The following is a 21,732-nucleotide window of genomic DNA, read 5'->3' on the forward strand; positions in this document are numbered from 1 at the left end:
CACTGGAGTTTGGACGTCTTCAGCCGAGGTGGACGGAAACTGCAAATGCAAAAAAACACGTGAGGTGAAGGTGGCCAAGGGCAAAGGAAGTTGTGTGCCAACAAACCACACCTGCTGACTCTGCCAGTCCCCCCCCCCCACTGTGGTGGGTTCTCAAATGAAGACACACACACCTGTCTCGGTCCCACTTCGCCAAGCCGCAGGGGGGCACTTCACAGAGGGTGCCAGTGTGCAGGTTGGCACTGCATCTTATTAGCGATGAGCGACAGAACGGCATCACACATGGCACTCGACCCATTAGTGCGTTTATTCAAATGTCACATTTTAGGTTGGCTGCACTCTTTCCATCTGTAAATGCGTTTTAATTCTGTAATTGATTGGACTTGAACTGGAAACGCAAGATTCGCCTGCCACCATACGTACCGTTTATTTGGGGGCTTCACTCCTGACCGGACTTTTGTTTTCTTTTTTTTATGGGCTCACTAAACGGGTGATGCGGCCATCGCAAACTCAAGGCTTCGTGGGCCCACCACGGGCGGGCCGCAGTTCCCCTCTGACTGCACCGCGTTGTGCCCGAGGGGAGACAAAACAAGTTCTGTTCCAACAAACGTTCTTTACAGGCCTGAAAGAGGAAATTACAGCAAAACAATAAGAGGATTAAAAACGACATGACAGCTAATCCCTGTGGACCAAGCGATTACCAACACAATCCTGTTTCTGTCAAATCTCTCAGGCAGTTTATTTTCATACTTTAAAGATCGGCCTACTTTGTGTCTTTATTCCGACTGTTGTTGGTTTCTTTTTGGATGATTTCAGACAAAAATATAAAACATAAAAACACCAGCATCCCAGTAAAAGGGCCAAACAACAAAGGAGGCCCCCTGGTGTTTCAGGCCGAAGTGGTGGACTGGGAGTCCCAAGCACTTCCAGTGACGCCCACTAGAGGGGGAAATCACCGCCAAACCCACAGCCAGCGAGCACAGAAACCTCATAAACAGAAAAGGATCATCTTAGAAAAAAAACACAAAGGAGGAAGAACAAGGAGAACGATAGATAGATAGATAGATAGATAGATAGATAGATAGATAGATAGATAGATAGATAGATAGATAGATAGATAGATAGATAGATAGATAGATAGATAGATAGATAGATAGATAGATAGATAGATAGATAGATAGTTTTTCACACCACTCTATCTATCTATCTATTTGCCCCCTTCCTGATTTCTTAATCTTTTGCATGTTTGTCACACAAAATGTTTCTGATCATCAAACACATTTAACCATTAGTCAAATATAACACAAGTAAACACAAAATGCAGTTTTTAAATGATGGTTTTATTATTTAGGGAGAAAAAAATCCAAACCTACATGGCCCTGTGTGAAAAAGTAATTGCCCCTTGTTAAAAATCACCTAACTGTGGTGTATCACACCTGAGTTCAATTTCCTGATTACTGCCACACCTGTTTCAATCAAGAAATCACTTCAATAGGAGCTGCCTGACACAGAGAAGTAGACCAAAAGCACCTCAAAAGCTAGACATCATGCCAAGATCCAAAGAAATTCAGGAACAAATGAGAACAGAAGTAATTGAGATCTATCAGTCTGGTAAAGGTTATAAAGCCATTTCTAAAGCTTTGGGACTCCAGCGAACCACAGTGAGAGCCATTATCCACAAATGGCAAAAACATGGAACAGTGGTGAACCTTCCCAGGAGTGGCCAGCCGACCAAAATGACCCCAAGAGCGCAGAGGCGACTCATCCGAGAGGTCACAAAGACCCCAGGACAACGTCTAAAGAACTGCAGGCCTCACTTGCCTCAATTAAGGTCAGTGTTCACGACTCCACCATAAGAAAGAGACTGGGCAAAAACGGCCTGCATGGCAGATTTCCAAGGCGAAACCACTGTTAAGCAAAAGAACATTAGGGCTCGTCTCAATTTTGCTAAGAAACATCTCAATGATTGCCAAGACTTTTGGGAAAATACCTTGTGGACTGATGAGACAAAAGTTGAACTTTTGGAAGGCAAATGTCCGTTACATCTGGCGTAAAAGGAACACAGCATTTCAGAAAAGAACATCATACCAACAGTAAAATATGGTGGTGGTAGTGTGATGGTCTGGGGTTGTTTTGCTGCTTCAGGACCTGGAAGGCTTGCTGTGATAGATGGAACCATGAATTCTACTGTCTACCAAAAATCCTGAAGGAGAATGTCCGCCATCTGTTCATCAACTCAAGCTGAAGCGATCTTGGGTGCTGCAACAGGACAATGACCCAAAACACACCAGCAAATCCACCTCTGAATGGCTGAAGAAAAACAAAATGAAGACTTTGGAGTGGCCTAGTCAAAGTCCTGACCTGAATCAATTGAGATGCTATGGCATGACCTTAAAAAGGCGCTTCATGCTAGAAAACCCTCAAATAAAGCTGAATTACAACAATTCTGCAAAGATGAGTGGGCCAAAATTCCTCCAGAGTGCTGTAAAAGACTCATTGCAAGTTATCGCAAACGCTTGATTGCAGTTATTGCTGCTAAGGGTGGCCCAACCAGTTATTAGGTTCAGGGGGCAATTACTTTTTCACACAGGGCCATGTAGGTTTGGATTTTTTCTCCCTAAATAATAAAAGCCATCATTTAAAAACTGCATTTTGTGTTTACTTGTGTTATATTTGACTAATGGTTAAATGTGTTTGATGATCAGAAACATTTTGTGTGACAAACATGCAAAAGAAGAAGAAATCAGGAAGGGGGCAAATAGTTTTTCACACCACTGTAGATAGATAGATAGAAAGGCACTATATAATAAATAGATAGATAGATAGATAGATGGACGTGAAAGGCACTATATAATAGATAGATATACAGACGCACTCACCAAACCCCACCCCCCCAAGCAAATTCAAAATTAACCACCGGGACCCTGCGGGAGACTCCTCCGGAGACCCCTGGCAGGGAGGTGGGCTCTGAGGCTAAGGATCTTGAAGGGTGACAGCTCAAATCCCGTTAAATGCTGCTACTGCGCTGGGCCCTCGAGCGAGAAGACCCCTTAACCTGAAAACTGCTCCAGGGGCTCAGCACAATGGCTGACAAAAGGTCATAGACCCTTCAGGGATTAATAAAACAAAATAAATCAAAAATTATAGGGCAGTGATTGGCAGATGGCCTCAACTCATGGGGGACCACCCAGAAAACGTACCAGAGAACAAAACAGAAATAAAGAACGAAGCACAAGATCAACATGAATCAAAAAGCGACCACTTTGAACCCCAAACCTTCACTGAGACATGGGGGCCAAAAAACGACCTGACGGTGGAGAGTGAACGCTCTAATCTGTCTGACCATACAAACCTGGGCTGAGTGCCCGTGACGGTTGTCAGCGTCCTCAGCTCAGGGTATGTGCGAGCCGAGGTACCCGACGCGGTACCCAGCAGGATCAGAAGCACTCGGGCGCGTCATGTCTCACGACGTCATCTTCCTCAACATCCAAGAGTAGCAGTCAAAGAAAAAAACATACAGGCAGACGTGGGCCCCAAACTCCGGAGGCTCCACTTTCTCATGGAGACGCTCCACGTGCCACCTGTTCAGATTCATGCTATGCCCATCGTGATGAACGTCTCCACACTACACGCGCCACTGATGGCTGCCGGTCAAACTCGAGTCATCGAAGGACGTGGAAGGCCAAAGGGTGGCTCGTGACGTCACCAACTCATAATTCTGAATCACCGAGAGTAAAGGACCAAATGAGCTCGGGCGGCAGATTTGCGTGGCACAGACCGTCTTTGTCTAACTTCGCCACACGTGGCTCAACTCGTTGATTCACTGCGGAAATCAGACTTGAGAATATATCTCTAAATGAGGGGGGTCTGTCTACCATACAGTGGCACGCAGCTCACATCAGGGTGGCAGCATGGCTGGCATGGTTAGATCAGAACTGAACATCTAAAAGCTGACAACAAACGGCACTCTTATCCTGCTCGTTATTCCTAATCTCCAATCGTAATTTGAACGTTTATTTCCCTACGTGGAAATCTTGTTTCTTAATCTAATTCAGAACTTTGACTTTCATGTTTTTATGTTTGGTATTAGTTTGCATGTTAAGGTCATCTCTGTTTTTATTTGTGTCGTATTCCTTTGAATATTTCACAAGCGCCTTGAGCGTGGGTAAGGTGTTACAAAAATAAAACGTTCAATTATTACTGAAACCAGAAGGAGTCAGGCCTTCAATAGACGGCCCCGATGAGGGTCAAGTCCTGGCCAGGCAAGAACTGGGCAACACGGGCTTATCAATTCAAAATATATCAAAAGTCCCTACAAGGGAGGGGACAACTGGAAACCCCTGGCATGTAAACCCAAGGGCAATAAAGAATCTTTATAAAAGAAAAATGTATTGAACACAATAGGAACAACAAACTGCTCAATTACAAGGATCTGAATAAAGGGCCATTCAAAGGAACCAAATCCAAATACACAGGCAAGAAAGTCGAGAAACCATCAAAACAAGAAATGATAAGAATATTACTTAGAGCAAGACTGAAAAATGCAAACCAGTGAGCCACTGGCTCCGTCTCACACTCACACTGCCTTACGAGGTGTGCACATGCCAGTTAAGTGACCTGCGCGGGGTCACGCCGAGAGATGAAGGAGGAGGAAGAGGAGGGGAGGGAGAGGACATAATCCAAAACGTGTCGCTGCCTTAACTCACAAATACCGAGGGCGCCCCCTGTTAGAATTCACCTGGCTGTGCAGAAGCCGCTGCCTTATTCATGAAGCGTCATTTGCTTGATTTCTTGTAAGACTTGAGGATGAGTTCTCTGAAGACGGCCTCAGTGCGCTGATGCAGATTTGTGAACGTGAAACACTGAGAACAGTACGAAAAAATAAAGAAATAAAGAAAAAAAACACGTAGCACGCAGTGTAAGCACGTACACCATAAGCGTGACACGAACAGCAACACAGAGAGACCCCCTCGAGGGCCGCCATGCATAACTTAGGGGCGTCGCGTCACAGCTGAGGTCTCCTCCCTGGATTAGATTTATTTTCTGTCTTATTGTTGTTTTTGCTCCTAATTGATTATTTTTCCACTTTTTTTTTGTTATTGTGTAACTGTTGTTAATACTAGGGTAACACGTGGACTTTCTCCATCTTAGTGGTTCTTGTATTCCTGACTTGATAGTCAGCGGATGGTGCTGCTCCTCTTACGCCTATTCTGGTTGTTCTTTGTCACGTCATTGGCTTCTGCGACTTGCTTGTCGCTCACCAGATGTCGCTGCTCTACCTTTTGTTTTGTCACTTTGTTTGCCTGTCAAAAGAAACCTACGACCGCAGGTCACTTTGGCACGTCTGCCACTACCTCAGCTTTTCATAAGTACCAGAATACACCAAGTTACAGGCACACAACTCACACAACTCACCAATCCAGAATTGTGAATGGGAGGGTAAGAAGGTCAGAGAAAACAGACAAACCCAAACAGTAATCCTCACTGTGACTCCAAACAGACACAACGACCCCCTGATTTGACTAAACAGCTGGAGGAAGGCTGAGGTCAGAGGTTAAGGTGGCCCCGCCTCCTGGGGCTCCACCCACAAAACACACAGAATAATGGCTCATATAAAGCAACAGTATATAATTACAAAAAATACATAAAAATATCACAAATAATAATTCAAAAATCACAATAAAACACAAACACTAAGTTGATCCATAACAGCATGCCCTTTCTGACTGGCATTACCCACTCAAATCTCCAAGCCCACCAAGGCACTGCAACTGGACCCCTCAATTTGAAAATGTTATTTTTTTCCTTCCATCCATCCCGTGACCCCGGCTGTGCAGCTACAGGACGTTAATCCACCTGATGGGGGTCCTTGTATCTCAGGCTGAAGCTCTTTAAAGTGGGCATGCCTACCTTGGGGGGTAAATCCTTCCAGGATGTTTAAAAACGCAGATGACGCGAGTTCAGCCTGCTGGCCGTCCACACAAAGTCCTCTCCTTCATGGTCACCTTGTGACGAGGCTCAGCTTAGCGACTCCTTGCTTTACAGGTCTGTGGTGACATGACGGGTAGACACGAGGACCCGTCACTCCACCTGATCATTCACTCACAAGATAAAATCCCACGTTTTTGACTGAAAGCACTTTTCAAACTCGAGAGCAAACCCGACGTCTTCTTACGCCTGCTGCCCTGGACAGGACGAAGTCCGCAGTTTGAGGGGCCGTCGAAACGTCAGCCGACTTGGCAGAAAAGGGACTTCTGTGTTTACGTTTTATTTCTTTTTAAATGACGCTTTCTCACGGGTCGACTCCATTCATCTCTCCATTGAAAAGAACCTTGCAGGACGTTTGGATTACGAGGATCTGATCGGGGAGCAGAGAAGGTTAAGAAACATGAAATAATAATAATTAGAATCTGCTGTGAGACGCACGAGAAAGGCATAAATGATGGTGACATTTTAATGAGTCATAAATGTGCTGACAGCTCTTCATCATCTGATGTGTTTCAGGACCAAAAACGGGCGCTTCGCTTGTAAATAATACAGAAACAAAATCCAGCATTTCGAGTACTGAAGTGTAAGCCCATCTGTAAATAAAGCCGAGACCCCCAGCTGCACGCGTGCGATTTTTGTTTTTCACACACACACATTCTGTTTGGGTCCCCCCAGAGTTTTGTCCTACCAGGTTCCTGTTGTTGCATTACAATTCGGCCTGTCTGGGAGCACCCGGACCCCCCAAGGAGATGAAGACGAATCACACGGACCAGCAGGCACAGGACAAGCACACACTGCACATCCCAGTACAAACTGTAATCCAAGGCGGGCGGTCTTAGCGTGTGATACGTAGAAACAAATACACGCAGATGACGGCGATCCCCTTGGCGTCTTTTCAGCTCCTTTTTTTTTAAAAAGACCCCTCAATTATCCTTCTTCCTAGCAACCCCTGAATCTGCCCAGTGCTGTAAGACTACCGGGGGCTGCTGGGAGTTGCAGGCACTTTAATACGAGTTAAAACCCAGAAATTTGTTAAACTGATCACAAAAAAACTAAGAATTTAGGAAGCAGTTGATTTGCTGCATGATGGGACAACCAAAGCTTTCAGTTTCAGTCTCAAGATACACAGAAGCCAAAGCAGCTCCGGGGGCCCAGATAATCCCCCCCTAACCAGGACCGAGTCTTTGTCGCATGTGTTATCGCTAAGCGACAGTTTCGGCCCACCGCCTGCTCCATCCTCGCTATCTGTGGCACCACCAGCCCGCCCCTCTGGGCGCCACACAAGCCGATGTGACCTCGTTGCAGACGCCGTGGCTCCAATAACCCTGTCTTTATATCGCGTAATTAATGAATTAGTGCAGACACCTCTGAGCTGGGCGGCACGGTGGCGCAGTGGTAGCGCCGCTGCCTCGCAGTTAGGAGTCCTGGGCTCACTTCCCAGGTCCTCCATGCGTGGAGTTTGCATGTTCTCCCCGGTTTCCTCCCGCAGTCCACAGACACAGGCACAGTCAGGTGCATTGGCGATCCTACATTGTGCTTGGTGTGTGTGTGCCCTGCGGTGGGCTGTTTGTTCCTGCCTTGCGACCTGCGCTGGCTGGGATTGGCTCCGGAGGACCCCCATGACCCTGTGTTAGGATACAGCAGGTTGGACAAGACTGACTGACTGACTGACTGACCGACCTCTGAACTGCCAGCTGATGACCCTGATGACCTGTGGACCACGCGCCCGTTAGGGGGTTTTATTGCAACGTAACACGGAGGACACGTCCGCTCACCTCCTCTGTCCTCGCCCATTCACTTCCAGCTAAGAGACGTTTTACCGTTTTCATTTTTACATTTCACTTTCCTCACGAGGCAGGAGACTTGAGCTCGTGTGTGACTGATTCACACGCACGTCCCCCCAAAATGTACGAGGCCTTCCTCCAGGTAACGTCGAAACACAAATCGCTAACTGGAGCCGCACACAACGGTTCTCTGGTCTGCAAATTGGCCAGCGCAGAAGATTTGTGTGTACGGCGCACTCTACTCAAATATCGCAGCAAAACGTCCGCGAGGAACACGTCAGGCAGATTTCAACAAATCAGTCCACTGGGAGACCAGTTGTGTCGTGCGGTCGGTCAGACAGACAGACATGGCGGCTGCAGGTGCTGTTTATCGCATTACTTACAAATGCACCACAAAAAGGAGCAAAGACCCCCAGACGTGCAGACTGGAGTTGCGATCACCAAGACTCTCCACTGCACAGCCCGACAGGACCCCGTAGGACCCCCACCGCACGCTCACCTTGTTTCCAATGGCTTTCTTTGGTGGAAAGTGGAAGGCATTCACTTGGGGGAAACGGGAGCGCAGCTTGTGGTGCAGGCTGTGAAAATCGGCGTATCGCCTGTAGACGTTCCACTCATTGTCGAGGATCCTGATGTAGACCTGGAGGAAGAGGAGGGACACGGTTATCAGACACTTGATGTGGGCATCGTGAGGAGTGCGGAAGGCAGGCAGGAAACGAGCGAACCTTTGGAAAGGAAAACGAGGCCAAAGTCAGGAAGCCACCTGTCTGTAGACACTTGAAACACCTCAAGGACCAGGACCAGGCCCGTCTCCTCTCCTCTCCAGAGGTCTTATCAGTTATGGGGTGCACCAATAAGAGGACTTGGATAACGGCCTGCAACTGAACATCAGCGACACCACAGAACGGCTGCTCATCGACCTTCAGGGCACTGAAGAGCCTCAGTGTCCGCTCACAATGTGGTGGGCTCCTACAAGTACTCAGGGGTCCACATCAATGACAGACAGTCAGGCAACTGGCGCTCCTCAATGCCAAAGGCAGTTCGGCTTTACTGGGCCACACTATGGCAGGGACTGCTAGTCAGGTGACAAGTCATTCTGGAGTTCACTTGCCATAATATAATATAATATAATATAATATAATATAATATAATATAATATAATATATTTATTGAACTTCTGTTATAAGGGTGACCAGCGGGGGGCGCTGCAGCACCCCAAACACAAATGCACAGACTCAGGTCCCAGGTGCAAACACACACATTTATTACACAAATTACTGTAAATAGGTTTCCACAATGTCACGTTAACAATGCAATTCTTCTCTCTTTCCCACAACTCCCAGGTGAGATTTGTCTTCTTCCACCCGAGTCCCACTCACCTTTTATCTCAGACCTGCGGGTACTTCTGGTGCTGGGGTACCAGGAGTCAAACAGAAGTCCCATAAAGTAGGAACGGTTACTCCCGGCAGCTCCCCCATGGAACCTAACAGGGCTGCCCCACAGGACTACAAGTCCCAGCATTCCCTGCGGGTGTCTATTATTGGGAATCCTGACCCAGGGATGCTGCCATCTAGAGTACTGTCACCCCCACAGTCACAAGCTTGGTGTTCTGCCCCCTTCACTCTCCTCTAACGCAAGTGGGGGTCCCAGCACACTCCAGAATCCCCCCACCCCCCCGCAAGTGGAGTCATCTCACTTCCAGTCTGTTTTTAAAATTAGTCCCAATTCATCCACCTCCCTAATTTTGGTTTATTATGAGGAGAAAAAAAAAATCAAACCTAAATCATTTTAATAAGCAACAGAACAAATTAAGAAAAAGAAAAAAAATGCAAGCTGGCTAATTAGCAGAAGAGCACGTTAGTCATCCTGCCATAACGGGGGCTCGGCGGGAGGCCTGTGTGGTGAGCGCTGTGCTCCCTCGGTGTCCACGCAGTTACGGAGACCACCCGCAGCCTGCATGTGTCTGCCTGAGTGGCTCAGCGTCTTCTGCTTTCTTCTGTCCCGGTGGGCACTGCCAGACTCCTGTAACCCCCCGGGCACATACCTCCAGTGTTTGTCACAAGACCTGCCCAATTCCAGCTCGGTGGCCTGTTGCTCCTCACCGATTCTTCCTCACAGCTTTTTTGTTGGGTTTGCCAATTTCAAGGCTCAGAACGAGAGAAGGAATGACAAAGACTGGTGGTGTTGGGGGGCTTCACAAGGGGCCAAGGTGGACTGCGTCTCGGGGGCTGGCTCTGTGGATGATGATCTGCCGCCTCCTTCTCTGTAGATGTTGTGGACACCCACTTTGACAAGAAACTACTGGGCAGGTCACATCAGACGTCACATGACCTTAAATGCCACGGAGACCCTTTCTGTCACCGAGAGTTAGTTTGGCAGCGGTGATGAACTCATTCAAGAAGGACCTGGCGGCAGGCTGGCCCGGGCTTCACCAGCTCCTCTGATTTCTTTGTTTATTGTATTTGTGTTTTTATTACTACACTTCTCTATCTTCGAGGACTCAGGAAGTCTTCAGACCCCCTAATAAAGACCATAAACTGAAATCTCGCCTCCCTAGAGGTGCTCAGACTCTCCACATCGCACCCGGGTGCCTCCTTGAGGTGTGTCACTGGAGCCCACCCGCAACAAACTGAATGGAAAGAAAGGTCCACGTGTCCCCTGTGGATGGAAGGTCCCACGATTCCCACTGCACAGTCGGACAGAAACCAAAGCATGAAGTCCAAGGAACTCTCTGTAGACCTCCAGACAGATCAGCACAAAGGGGGACCACACCATTCCCAGGAGCACGCTGGCCTCGAGAAGTGTGACGTGGAAAGAGTTTGGAGCCCCCAGGACTCTCCATAAAGTTGGTCGTTTAGCCAAATCTAGTCAACGGGGCAAAAAGGGCCTTGGGATATATGGGGGGTTGACCAAGAACCCAATGGTCATCCTAACCTAACTGAGCCACAGACTTTCAGAAGGAAGACCACCTCAGGGGCAGGTGTAATGGGGGAGACGGCAGTCACTCTCGAGTAAAAGGACAAGGAGAACATGAGGAGACAAATTCAAATTGAACTGGTCATCACCTGCCTAGTACCATCCCTGTGGTGAGGCACGGTGGTGGCAGCATCATGCTCTGGTGGTCAGACTGAGGCAAGGAATGGATGAATGCTGCCAACTACAGAGAGTGCGCACCACCTCAGACTGGGGTGACAATCCACCCTTCAGCATGACAATGACCCAAAGGCCACCCTGGAGTGGCTTCAGGTCAAGTCTCTGAGTATAGTTAATCATGCGTGGAGTGACCTGAAGGTGGCAGTTGGCACAGAGGCGTCCCATCCAATCTAAGGACCTGCCAGGGAGAACAGGATCAGCTACCAAGAAGACTCAACGCTGGAAGTGCCGCCAAAGCACACAACACAGCTGCTCGTAGGTTGGTATGCAGACTGGAGTGCCCTGTGTTGGCGTCTGAAGTGCGGACCACCTCTTACACGGGTTGGTGACTCATTTTCTTCTTTGTCCGTTGAGCTTATTCTCAGCTGTTGGATTTGAAAATGGAAGGGGCTGAAAGTGAGGGACGCGAGGACCTCGAGTCTGTAGAAGGCCGGGACAAGTGACCCTTTCATCTCCCCTGCTAGTAGTGTCCCGTCTTTTCCCCTCGGTGGTCCGTCACTTTTTTGTGTCTTTTAGTTTTTTAGAAGCAGAGCTTATCCTCAGCACAAAAAAAAAAAAAGAACCGGACGGGATTGGCATCACCCAGGGCACAGACTGCCACCGCCAAAGAATTGGATTCTCCTTTTAAGTTTAATTTATTGGGAGGAAAAATGGGGGTCTTGAGGAACTTTGTTTTGGCTTAGGGGGCCTTGGAAGAAAATATTTTTGAGCAGCACAGCATCAGAGGGTAAGCGGACATTTGGCTCTCACAGTTGAATGCTGAAGATTACGGACAGGTGTAAAGTGACATGTGACAAGGGACAAATCGCTATGTCAAGGTGACCGCACCCCAGACGGCTCCATTAGTTAAAGAAGGCCGTGCAGTGCCCTATGCCACATGAATTACGACCCACCGTCTAGCCAGGGTGTTAATCCGGAGATGCGACCTGCCTACTTGTTTTCATTTCTAATCTCCACGGCTCTGGATTAGAGCGACGTCTCACTGCAAACGCCAACGAGTGAGAAGAAACGGCGCCTCTCCTGCACGGAGCTGATAAAGAGATGAAGCCCCTCACGAGTCACAAGGCTGCACATTTAAAGGCACACATCGGCGATCGGCTGGCATTTCAGTTCATCACTGCTCTGCTCTGCTTGGGCTCCATGCCAGGCTCTCTTACTGTGTGCCGTGGCTCCTGCCCACCGCCTCTCTCATTCTCCAGCCTGTTTAGTCTGTCAGGGCGGTGTGGTCTGTGATGCCACCCGACTTACATCAACCAGACGTCAACCTCTTCTCGTCTACACCTGTGCCTTGAATGGTGACCTGACATGGAGGCTCTTTGGTATGGCAGATCATTCTCAAAGCCCCCCCTCGCCCCCCGACTCATCCCCCTTATCAATACCCCCCATAAGTGAATCAGCTGAGTGACGTGACCTGCTGTTATGTGTCTAGTCTGAGGTGTGCAGAGCGAAGGTGACAGGCCTGTCCCTTGTGGTGCTCCAGTGTGGCTCACACAGTCCTCGAGTCTCACAAACGGTGGTCCACCCGACCCAGGGCCCATCATCCAGGACACCACAGGCCGCCCCAGCCGCCTGCATATCTCATAGCTGACCCCCTTAATGGCGATGTCACAGACTATGGCCGGACCATCACATCCGTCCACTCCAGTCCTCCGTCCGACAGGCAAACTGCAGTGAGACTGGGAATTTTAATACAAAAGATAAATAATAATGATCCTAATTACAAGCTAACTGCTGAACATACGTTAGCTCATTGAGGTGGAAGGCTCGAGGACTGACGGCCACGTCTCTGGAGGGAGACACTGCTGAGCTTCAGCCATGGAGTCCACGTGAGTTCAGCTCAGGGCAAACTTCACCCGTCCCAGCATTCCGAGAGGAGGCATTTGGGGGGCACGACTCTATTACTGCCTGTTGTGAAGGGTCTGCTCGCGAGTCACGTATCTGGGGGGACGAGCCCCCGTGCAAACGAGAGGGCAGAGCATTCATTTCTGTAACTCAGATGGCATGACATCTACTTAAAGAAGCCAGCAGGCCACGTTCTGCAAGGGCGGCTATTGAGACGGCTAAACCGGTGGGCTCTGCGGGAAATCCTCTACCGGCTACTCTTGAATGTTCAGGCAGGTGATGAGAGAGAACACAAATAATGATTATTAAAAAAACAAGGCGGCCTGCCCGTCTCACAAAATCCTTCCACTCAACTCTCGGCTCTTTAAATCCTACAGGCGGTCATTTGGCTGCCCCTCGCTGCTTGCCGCTCACCCTGAACAAATCGCTTGCCATTACACAGGATGACAGAAATGTAAACCCACCGGCAACCTCCAGTGGCCCTCTGGGGACTCGGAGCCGCTGAGCGTTGAGTGCCTGTAAGCGCCGAGGTTAACCGTCATGCATGCCAGCCCGGAAAACTGAGCAGCGAAGCTTTCTGAATCGACGTCGGGGAAAACCAAAAAAAAAAACTAAATAAATAAGAGAGAAGGAGGACGAGTCTGGATGTGCGAGGACGAGTAACATGACGACGTCTCATTTCATCTCAGCACTTGATACATGCAGTGGGTTCAGGAAGCATTCAGACCCCTGACTGACTGACTGCACTCTTTGTGTTGCTCATTTCCCTTCTTGTCCATCAATCTTCACTCCCCATAATGACACAGAGAAGACTTTTTTGGTAGAAAAGTTTGCAGTTTTTTTTTTGTTTTTTTTTTAACATTCAAAAAACAGGAATTCTCCTCTTCATATAAGTTTTCAGACCCTTAACTCACTATTTGGTAACTTCTGAGTTTCTGTCTACGTCTCACCAAGCTTGGCACCCCTGGATTTGAGGAATTTGTCCCATTCATCCTGGCATAGCCTCTGGAGCCCCATTAGACTGGATGGGAAGTGTCTGTGAACGGCCACCTTCAGGTCTCTCCACACGCGCTCCATGGGGATTTTAAGTCTGGCCACTCAGAGACGTGACCCAGTGCCACCCCAGCATTGTCTTGGCTGTATGATGCAGGTGACTGAACCGTAGTCTGAGGTGGCATGAACTCTGGAGGACCATTTGCCCTCCGCTCAGACCTGACCAGTCTCCCTGCCCCTGCACCGCCACACCACACTTCACCATAGGGATAGCATTAGGCAGGTGGCATATAAGCAGTGCTGGTCTGCCTTGGACTGAGGGCTTGGAGTTCTGCACAGGGACTTCAATGATTGTCTCATCAGGCATCCTCTGAGAGTCCTTATACTCAGGAGTGGCTTCCATACCATAAACACCTGACAGATGGAGAGCTTCCGAGATGGCGGCTCTTCCGACAGGCTCTCCCATCTCAGCAGAGGACTTCTGAAGCTCCGTTAGAATCACCGTTGAAGGTTCTGGTGGTCTCCCTGACTGTTACTCACTTTGGCTGGATGGCCGACTCTACGAAGAGTCCTGGTGGCTTCAAACCAGACCAGTGTGCTCCGGGGGACCCTCAAAGCTTTAGCAACGTTTAATCCCCTCTTGTCCTGATCTTTGCCTCACCACCATTTGACACGCATCTGTAGTTCTGTTCTTGTTGTCGTTTGTTTACTTGGTTATGATGTAAGAATATCGACCCACCTAGCTATCCTTATATATAATTTGATACTATCTGTATGTGTGGTGTTCGCGTCAACACCTCGACTCAATACAAGTTAGAACCATACAATGGGCCCCTGTAGTTAGAACATCACGTGGCAAACGCGGACGCAGTATTGCAGGATTGCCCAAGAATTTTCGGATGCTTTAGTGACTCCGCTAGACGGCCGAGTATAGTAAGTCGGTGTTGGTTCGAGCAGATAACAGTAAGTTCGGTTGCTTTTCGGAACGTTGGTTTGGTTGGTTGTACTAACAGGACTGACTTAAACCCTTCGACAGCTCCGGAACTGTAAGTAATTTAGAACGTATTGCCATTAGCATCTACCTTTGGGCAGTTCGGTTTTGACATCCGTCCTTCTGACATCTATTGGCAAACTGAGCAATGACGGCTGGGTATTAACAACGGTCACTGTTTAAATTTTAGCCTCTCTCAGATCTAAAATGACCACACCAACATAATTATGACTCCGACTCTGATTAGCGTCGTAAAATACGGTTTGTTTTGAAAATTTGTTGGCCGGAAAAAATCAAATGAGGTGCGCCAAAGAGCTGAGATCACGTCTCGCAGCCCCGTTTAAACAGGGAGCTCTTCATTACATCGGCCAAAAAGGTCAATTTGAAGCACAAATCAGTGCCGCCATGATAACAAAAACATTTCAAGGACTTAACAAACCAAATAATTCTTTGTAGAGAAAGTATGGATTTCACAAACGTAGAATTTGTAGCCCGATTCAGTCAGGCTCCCAGTCACTAGTATGTATATGTGTGTGTGTGTGTGTGTCTGTATGTCCGGCCCAGAAGTGCGAGGCTACAGCATGACGGTGAAAGTGAACGACTCCATCGCCAAAGTAAGCACCGAGGAAAGACAAATGAGAGAGAAACTCGCTTAGCCACTGATAGACAATTGGGGTGATCACGTCCGCAAAACGAAACCGCGGACTCTGCATCTCAGTTGGCTTCCTGACGATTTTAACAGTTCCTAGGAGCCCAGGCTTACACAGCTAGTGTATATATATATATATACACATACACACTAGGGGGCTCTGCCCCCTGCTCACTTCGCTCGTCCACCCCCGGGTTTGCTTTACCGGATATACAATTTGAAGAGATTGTTATTTTCATGGGAATTGTTACATATGCATTACTTTCACTTTTACTTTAAAAACTTTTGTAAAAACAATACAGTGGAACCTCGGTTTGCGAGTAACTTGGTTTACGAGTGTTTTGCGAGACGAGCTAAATTTTTTAATAAATTTTGACTTGATAAACGAGTGAGGTCTTGCAATACGAGTAGTATGGATACACTTTGTCTGCTGAGTGTCATGTGATCACAACTGAGCTGATGGTTCTTCTCTCTCGCGTCTGTCTGTCTGTCTGTCTGTCTGTCGGGCAATCGTCTCCTATTCTCTGTCTGAGTCTGTGTGCCTCACTCATATAGTCAACATCCATGTTAGCGTATACTGTTCACTACAGCATTGTGACTGTGTGTGTGTGTGTGTGTGTGTGTGCTGTGAAGTGCGAGTCCCCATCTTGCGCCCCAAAACACAAAGCTGAGTCTCAGTACTTTAACAACACCAGCCTTATTCAGCTTGAAACAGCAACAGCGCTGTTACTTATTGTAGCGGGATCTTTATAATGTTCCTTGTATCACCCATTGACGGCATGTCTGCGATCTTTTTGGATGCGCTTATACGGCAAACTGCTACAGCGCTGGGAGACTGCGATTGCTTTGGGAGGCTCTTCACGTGTCGTCCTGTTGGGTGGAATCCCACAAGAGTTTAGAAACTCACTCACACCAGCCACGATTCTTTTTAGAGGTAAAGTGCAGGTTCATTTGTTTGATGTATTTTTACTTTCTATTCTGTATTAATCATTTTTATATGAATAATTTTGGGTTGTAGAACGAATCATCTGAGTGTCCATTATTTCTTATGGGGAAATTTGCTTTGATATACGAGTGCTTTGGACTGCGAGCACGTTTCCGGAACGAATTATGCTCGCAAACCGAGGTTCCACTGTATTTTATTTCCGGCCCCGGGCGTGGTCACATCTCTTTCTCGTACAGCCGCTGTCCTTTTTGCCACTTCGTGTCTCTGCTGCTCGCGTTGTGAATTGGGGGTTAGGGTGGCTGAACGCACGCAAGGAGAAGCGGTCGGATCATCTGCTGCTTGTTGCTTGTCACTGTTTTAAGAGCTGGGAGGGAGCAAGTTAAAGTGTCTCTACCGGGTAATCGGATATACAATTTTAAAAGCTTTTTTTTTTTTTGTTCGTTTCAATTTCATTATTTGCACTTTTACTTTAAAGCTTCATTAAAAACAATATTTGGAATGACCTTTTCTTCAAGATCGCATTGAATTTTGATTCCGGTTTTGGAGACACATTGTGACAGCGCAACGTATAACTAACTGCCTGTGAGTGAATATTGTTTCCGTTTCTCTAATAAATAATCCGACTTTTTCTATTGTTTGCCGCTGTTATTTGTTAATTGTCATAGCAAACGTTATTCTCACGGGAAACTGTAAACGTTTCCATACGAATGGCATATCGAGATCTCCTTTGGTGTCTTACTGTACATTACCTTTCTCGTCGCCTGTTACTTCTCCGTGATCATCAATACACACCTGACCGAATTGTGTTTTCTTTGAAATTCAACTTGTCGTTGCTTTAACTATTGCAGGACCACAGATTCTCATAGCGTGCTGTCCATTATTGTGTAAATCCACGTTTTGTGCAGTGAATGATGCGAAGGCGAAAAGACTTTTGTTTTCTGCTCTTTGTCTTTTATTTCTGACCTCGCTTTGTCCTGCTGTTTTTGGTCCTGATGATTCATTTCCTTTTATTTGCGCTCATGCGATCTTTACTATCTTTCTTTTTTCTTTTTTTTTTTTGATGCTCTAGCGACTGACGTGGTAAAGTGTCATAAGTTTTACTTGACCAATCGGCGACTTCGTAACCCCAAACACAACTTTCTAGCCCCCACCCCCCTTACCGCTATCAGTCTCTGCACTCTGCCCTCCCTCAATCGGACCCAACAGTCACTTAAAACCAAAAAGGCTTCACCCTGGCTGGGACGCTACAATACTTTTGAATTTTCCTGCTTTCATATTCGTTACCTTTCTCTGCATGTGTATCGCGCCATCGTTTGTTTCAAATTCCTCTGCTTTCATAATCTCTTATCTGCCTTTCTTCTCTCCAGCGCTTTTGAGTCTCTTTTCTCCGCGCTGCTCTTTCTTCTTTGCTTAGTCGTTGACATTTCATGGAGAACGTATTGTCTTTATACGCGTTATGTGTGCTGAGAGCACAGGATCTGTGTGTGCTACGTGTCTTTACACGACTGGGTGTTACTTGATATTGTTTGTGTCTTCAGAGAAGATCACGTCTCGCCACCCTGCTTTTCCTTTCCAGGATTTTTTTTATAATAGAGAGAGACATAAAATCCAATGTCTGTCTACTTAACAGATTTAGTTCTTTTTTTTTCTAGAATTTGCTTGAACATTCCGGTTGATTTTGTGATGCTATGTATAGTGAGTTTGCTTGTGGTACCGATTTATTCATGCAAATCCGAGAGAGACGCAGCGGGCCGAGGGGAGTGGGAAGTGGGCAGAGCCCTGGTGATTGGCAGAGATATCACTAGCAGGGCAGCCCCTCAGTTTTACAAGTCCCATCATTTAGTTCAATGGCGGTCGCCTGCCTGGCGGTTCAGCTGATTGTCATTAAAATGCACCAGCAAGTGGAAGGGACACCTTGCGGTGAGTTGGTGTGGTGGTCCGACCTACACGACGAGAACAACACGAGTGACTCCAAGAAAGCACAAGTCAGGAGACGGAGAGCAGGAAACCTCCAAGTCACTGAATATCCAGTGAAATGAGTCGTGAAGACATGAAAAGAGCGGGACGTCCACAAAAAACTGAAGAGGACAAGTGAGGGGGGCCACCAACAGACCCCTGAAAACTGAAGAGACGTCAGGGTGACTGAACTCTTTGGATATCAGACACCACGTTCTCAAAGACACAGCACCCTCACCGAGAAGCACGGCAGTGGCCGCGTCAGGCTGTTGGGATGCAACTCTGCAGCAGGCCCCAGAAGACCTGAGAAGGTAAAATGAAAGCAGCAAAACACAAAGAAACAAGAGAAGACAACCTAAATAAAGAGCGTGTCCAGCAGGGGGCGGTGATGGGGAATATACAGGGGGAGTCAAAATGAAGTACCCCATTTCTCAAGGCAGAGGCAGCCGAGTGGGTTGGGGTGGGGGGGTCCTTGGATAGGCGATCCCTTGTAGTTTTCAGTCCAGCGCACACCAAGCTTTCTCTGTCCCTCAAAAACAACGAATCCTTCCGCACTACGCAACGCGCCTTCCGAACGCACTTCAGCATTCCTCCTAGCGGCAACGTCCCAAATCGGAAAACAATTCTAAATTTAGACAGACGGGTGCGACATTAAACAGAAAATCTCCAGGCCGTCCTCGGTCTGCACAAACGCCTGAAAACATCCAAGCTGTAAGGGCGCCCATCTTGCAGTCTCCTAGACGGTCAGCGGCCGTCTGATCCTCGGCATTTCCAACCCGTTTTTGATTTTGCATGAGGACCTTCATTCATTTCCATCCACACAAAATGACGGCAGTGCAGGAACTCACTGAGAGAGGCTGGGAGAGCCATAGAGAGTTGTGTGCGCCAACCGTTCATCGAGATGCCATCATTGTCATGTGACATCAGCCACGAGGCGCATTGCCATTTGAATGGTGGCGTAAATAAGTAAAACTTTTTCTATTGGGCTGAAACCAACCCTCGTGAACTTCATCAGAGACCCCCACATGGTGAACGCATGTGTTAGTTACAGTTTGGTGCGCCGTTTCAGAGTTGTAGGCCATTACTATTTGGTGGGGGGGAGCAGCAGGTCACCGTCACTTCAGAACGTGACATTGAAAAGCTGGAGAACTGGAAGATGCCTGGTGTCAACAGGATGGAGCGACAGCTCGTACGGCCTGCGCGGAGATCCATGCACGCTTTGCAGTAGATGTTTCTGGGTTAAGCTGATCCCCCTGTGTGGTGATGGCGGGTGGTCTTCACGTTCGCCTGATCTCGCTCCGTGCGATTTCCTCTCAAGTCCAAAGGATACACACACCGACCTCAAAACCTTGAAGCCCTCAAGGACGCGAGCGTTCAGAAATCGTCTCGAAGAGCGCAACGCTAATGATGGCCACCAGCTTGAAGACATTACTTTTAAAACACTTTGGAATCTATTTTGTAGACCCTTTCTTGTGACCTAATGAAATGTATTTAATCTTGTAGCGTTTTTGTAGAATAAACGTTTGAAATGTGACACTTCTTTTTGGCTCACCCAGTATATATAAAGAAGATATCGGCAGGAATATAAAGAACAAGCTTGTGAAGATTACAGATGATAGCAAGCTGGGTGGATTGACAGATAATCGAGAATCCGTTGAATTGTCACAGAGGGACCCGGACAGCAGACAGGCTTGGGCAGATGAAATTTCATGTCAGTAAATGTGAATTGTTACACGTAGGAAGTAAAAATGTGAGGTCTGAATACACAATGGATGGTCTGAAAATCAAGTGTCCACCTTATGAGAAGGACTTAGGAGTCATAGTGGACTCTAAGCTATCCACAGTGTTCAGAAGCCATTAAGAAGGCTAACAGACTCTCAGGTTATATAGCGCCTTGACGTGTGGAGTACAAGTCACAGGAGGTGACGCTCAGGCTTTATAACACACTGGTGAGGCCTCATCTGGAGTCCTGGGTGCAGTTTTGGTCTCCAGGCTACAAAAAGGACATAACAGCACAAGAGAAGGTCCAGAGAAGAGCGACTAGGCAGAATCCAGGGCTACAGGGTGTGAGTAATGAGGAAAGAGCGGAGCCTAACACTTGTGTTGAGTTTAAGTCTTATTAAGTGCGAATACACAATGGATGGTCTGAAAATCGAGAGTCCACCTTATGAGTAGGATTTAGGAGTCATAGTGGACTATCGGCTGACAAACGGTGCTCAGAAGCCATTAAGATGGCTAACAGACTGTCAGGTTATATAGCGCCTTGACGTGTGGAGTACAAGTCACAGGAGGTTCTGCTCAACTTTTATAACTCACTGGTGAGGCCTCATCTGGAGTCCTGGGTGCAGTTTTGGTCTCCAGGCTACAAAAAGGACATAGCAGCACAAGAGAAGGTCCAGAGAAGAGCGACTATAGGGTGGTCCAGATCTAATTATGCAATTTTCATTACACTATAACTTATTATTAACATAGAGAATTCACAAAAAATTCTTTTTGTTGCCAATAGATGGCAGCACCTGCCCTGCATTCCAAAATGGCGGGGAGACGGTTTTCAGTCGAAGAGCGGGTGCGATAATTAGAGCTGGACCACCCTGTACAGAGGATGAATTAGGAGGACAGATTAACAGAGCTAAGAGAAGACCTGACTGAAGTGTTTAACATCATTAAGGGGTCAGTCCAGTGGATCGAGACGGTGACTTTAAAATGAGCTCATCAAGAACACGGGGACACAACTGGAAACCTGTGAAGGGTACATTTCATAGAAACTGTGTGAGGACGTTTTTCTTCATACACACCCATGGAATAAGTGACCAAGCAGTGTGGTGGACAGGAGGACTTTAGGGACCTTCGTAACTCGACCTGATGTTATTTTGGAAGAATGAAGTGGACGGGAATGGCGAGCTTTGGTGGGCTGAATGGCCTCTTCTCGTCTGAATCCTTCCAATATTTTAACCTGACGGGGTCCACGTGAAACCTGCACCTTTGAAGATGACAGCGAGCCCAAGCAGAAAGCCAAAACTGGGCCGGAATGGCTTCTCAACAGCAGCAACGTGAATGTCCTGCAGTGGCCGAGTCAGAGTTCAGACCTCCCAGTCTGACGGAGAATTTGTGGCTGGACTTGTCAATGGCGGGCTGTTCACTCGGGACCTCCATGACCCCTGGCAGAGCCGACAGAGCGAAACCTGAGCCCTCAGACTCAAGGCCGTCATGGCTGCCATCGACTTGAAGGAGGGGAGTACTTAAGTGATGAATGATTTTGTATTTTATATTTGTATTTATGAGGGACGCTCCAAAAAGTTTCCAAACTTTTATATTTTTGTTGGAAATGGTGAAGGCGGGGGGAGCAGTAAGTGGGCATTAAAAAGTTGGGGACGCACGACGCTGGGGAAATGGCATCGCCAATTGAGGTGACAATGTAGAAAAGTGATGT

At 47.6% G+C, this 21,732-nt stretch overlaps 1 protein-coding gene across 2 annotated transcripts in view; it reads right to left on the minus strand.

Moving 5' to 3' along the window:
- The window catches only part of snx29 (sorting nexin 29), a 439,469-nt gene that overhangs the window by 26,386 nt on the left and 391,351 nt on the right, over positions 1–21,732 (minus strand). For both annotated transcript variants that reach the window (XM_039774869.1, XM_039774870.1), the window contains exon 19: positions 8,272–8,412. In XM_039774869.1, the coding sequence (XP_039630803.1) occupies positions 8,272–8,412 (141 nt within the window). The remainder of the gene's footprint in view (positions 1–8,271; positions 8,413–21,732) is intronic.

This window comes from Polypterus senegalus, chromosome 13 (genome assembly GCF_016835505.1).
Source record: "Polypterus senegalus isolate Bchr_013 chromosome 13, ASM1683550v1, whole genome shotgun sequence".
NCBI lineage: Eukaryota > Metazoa > Chordata > Cladistia > Polypteriformes > Polypteridae > Polypterus > Polypterus senegalus.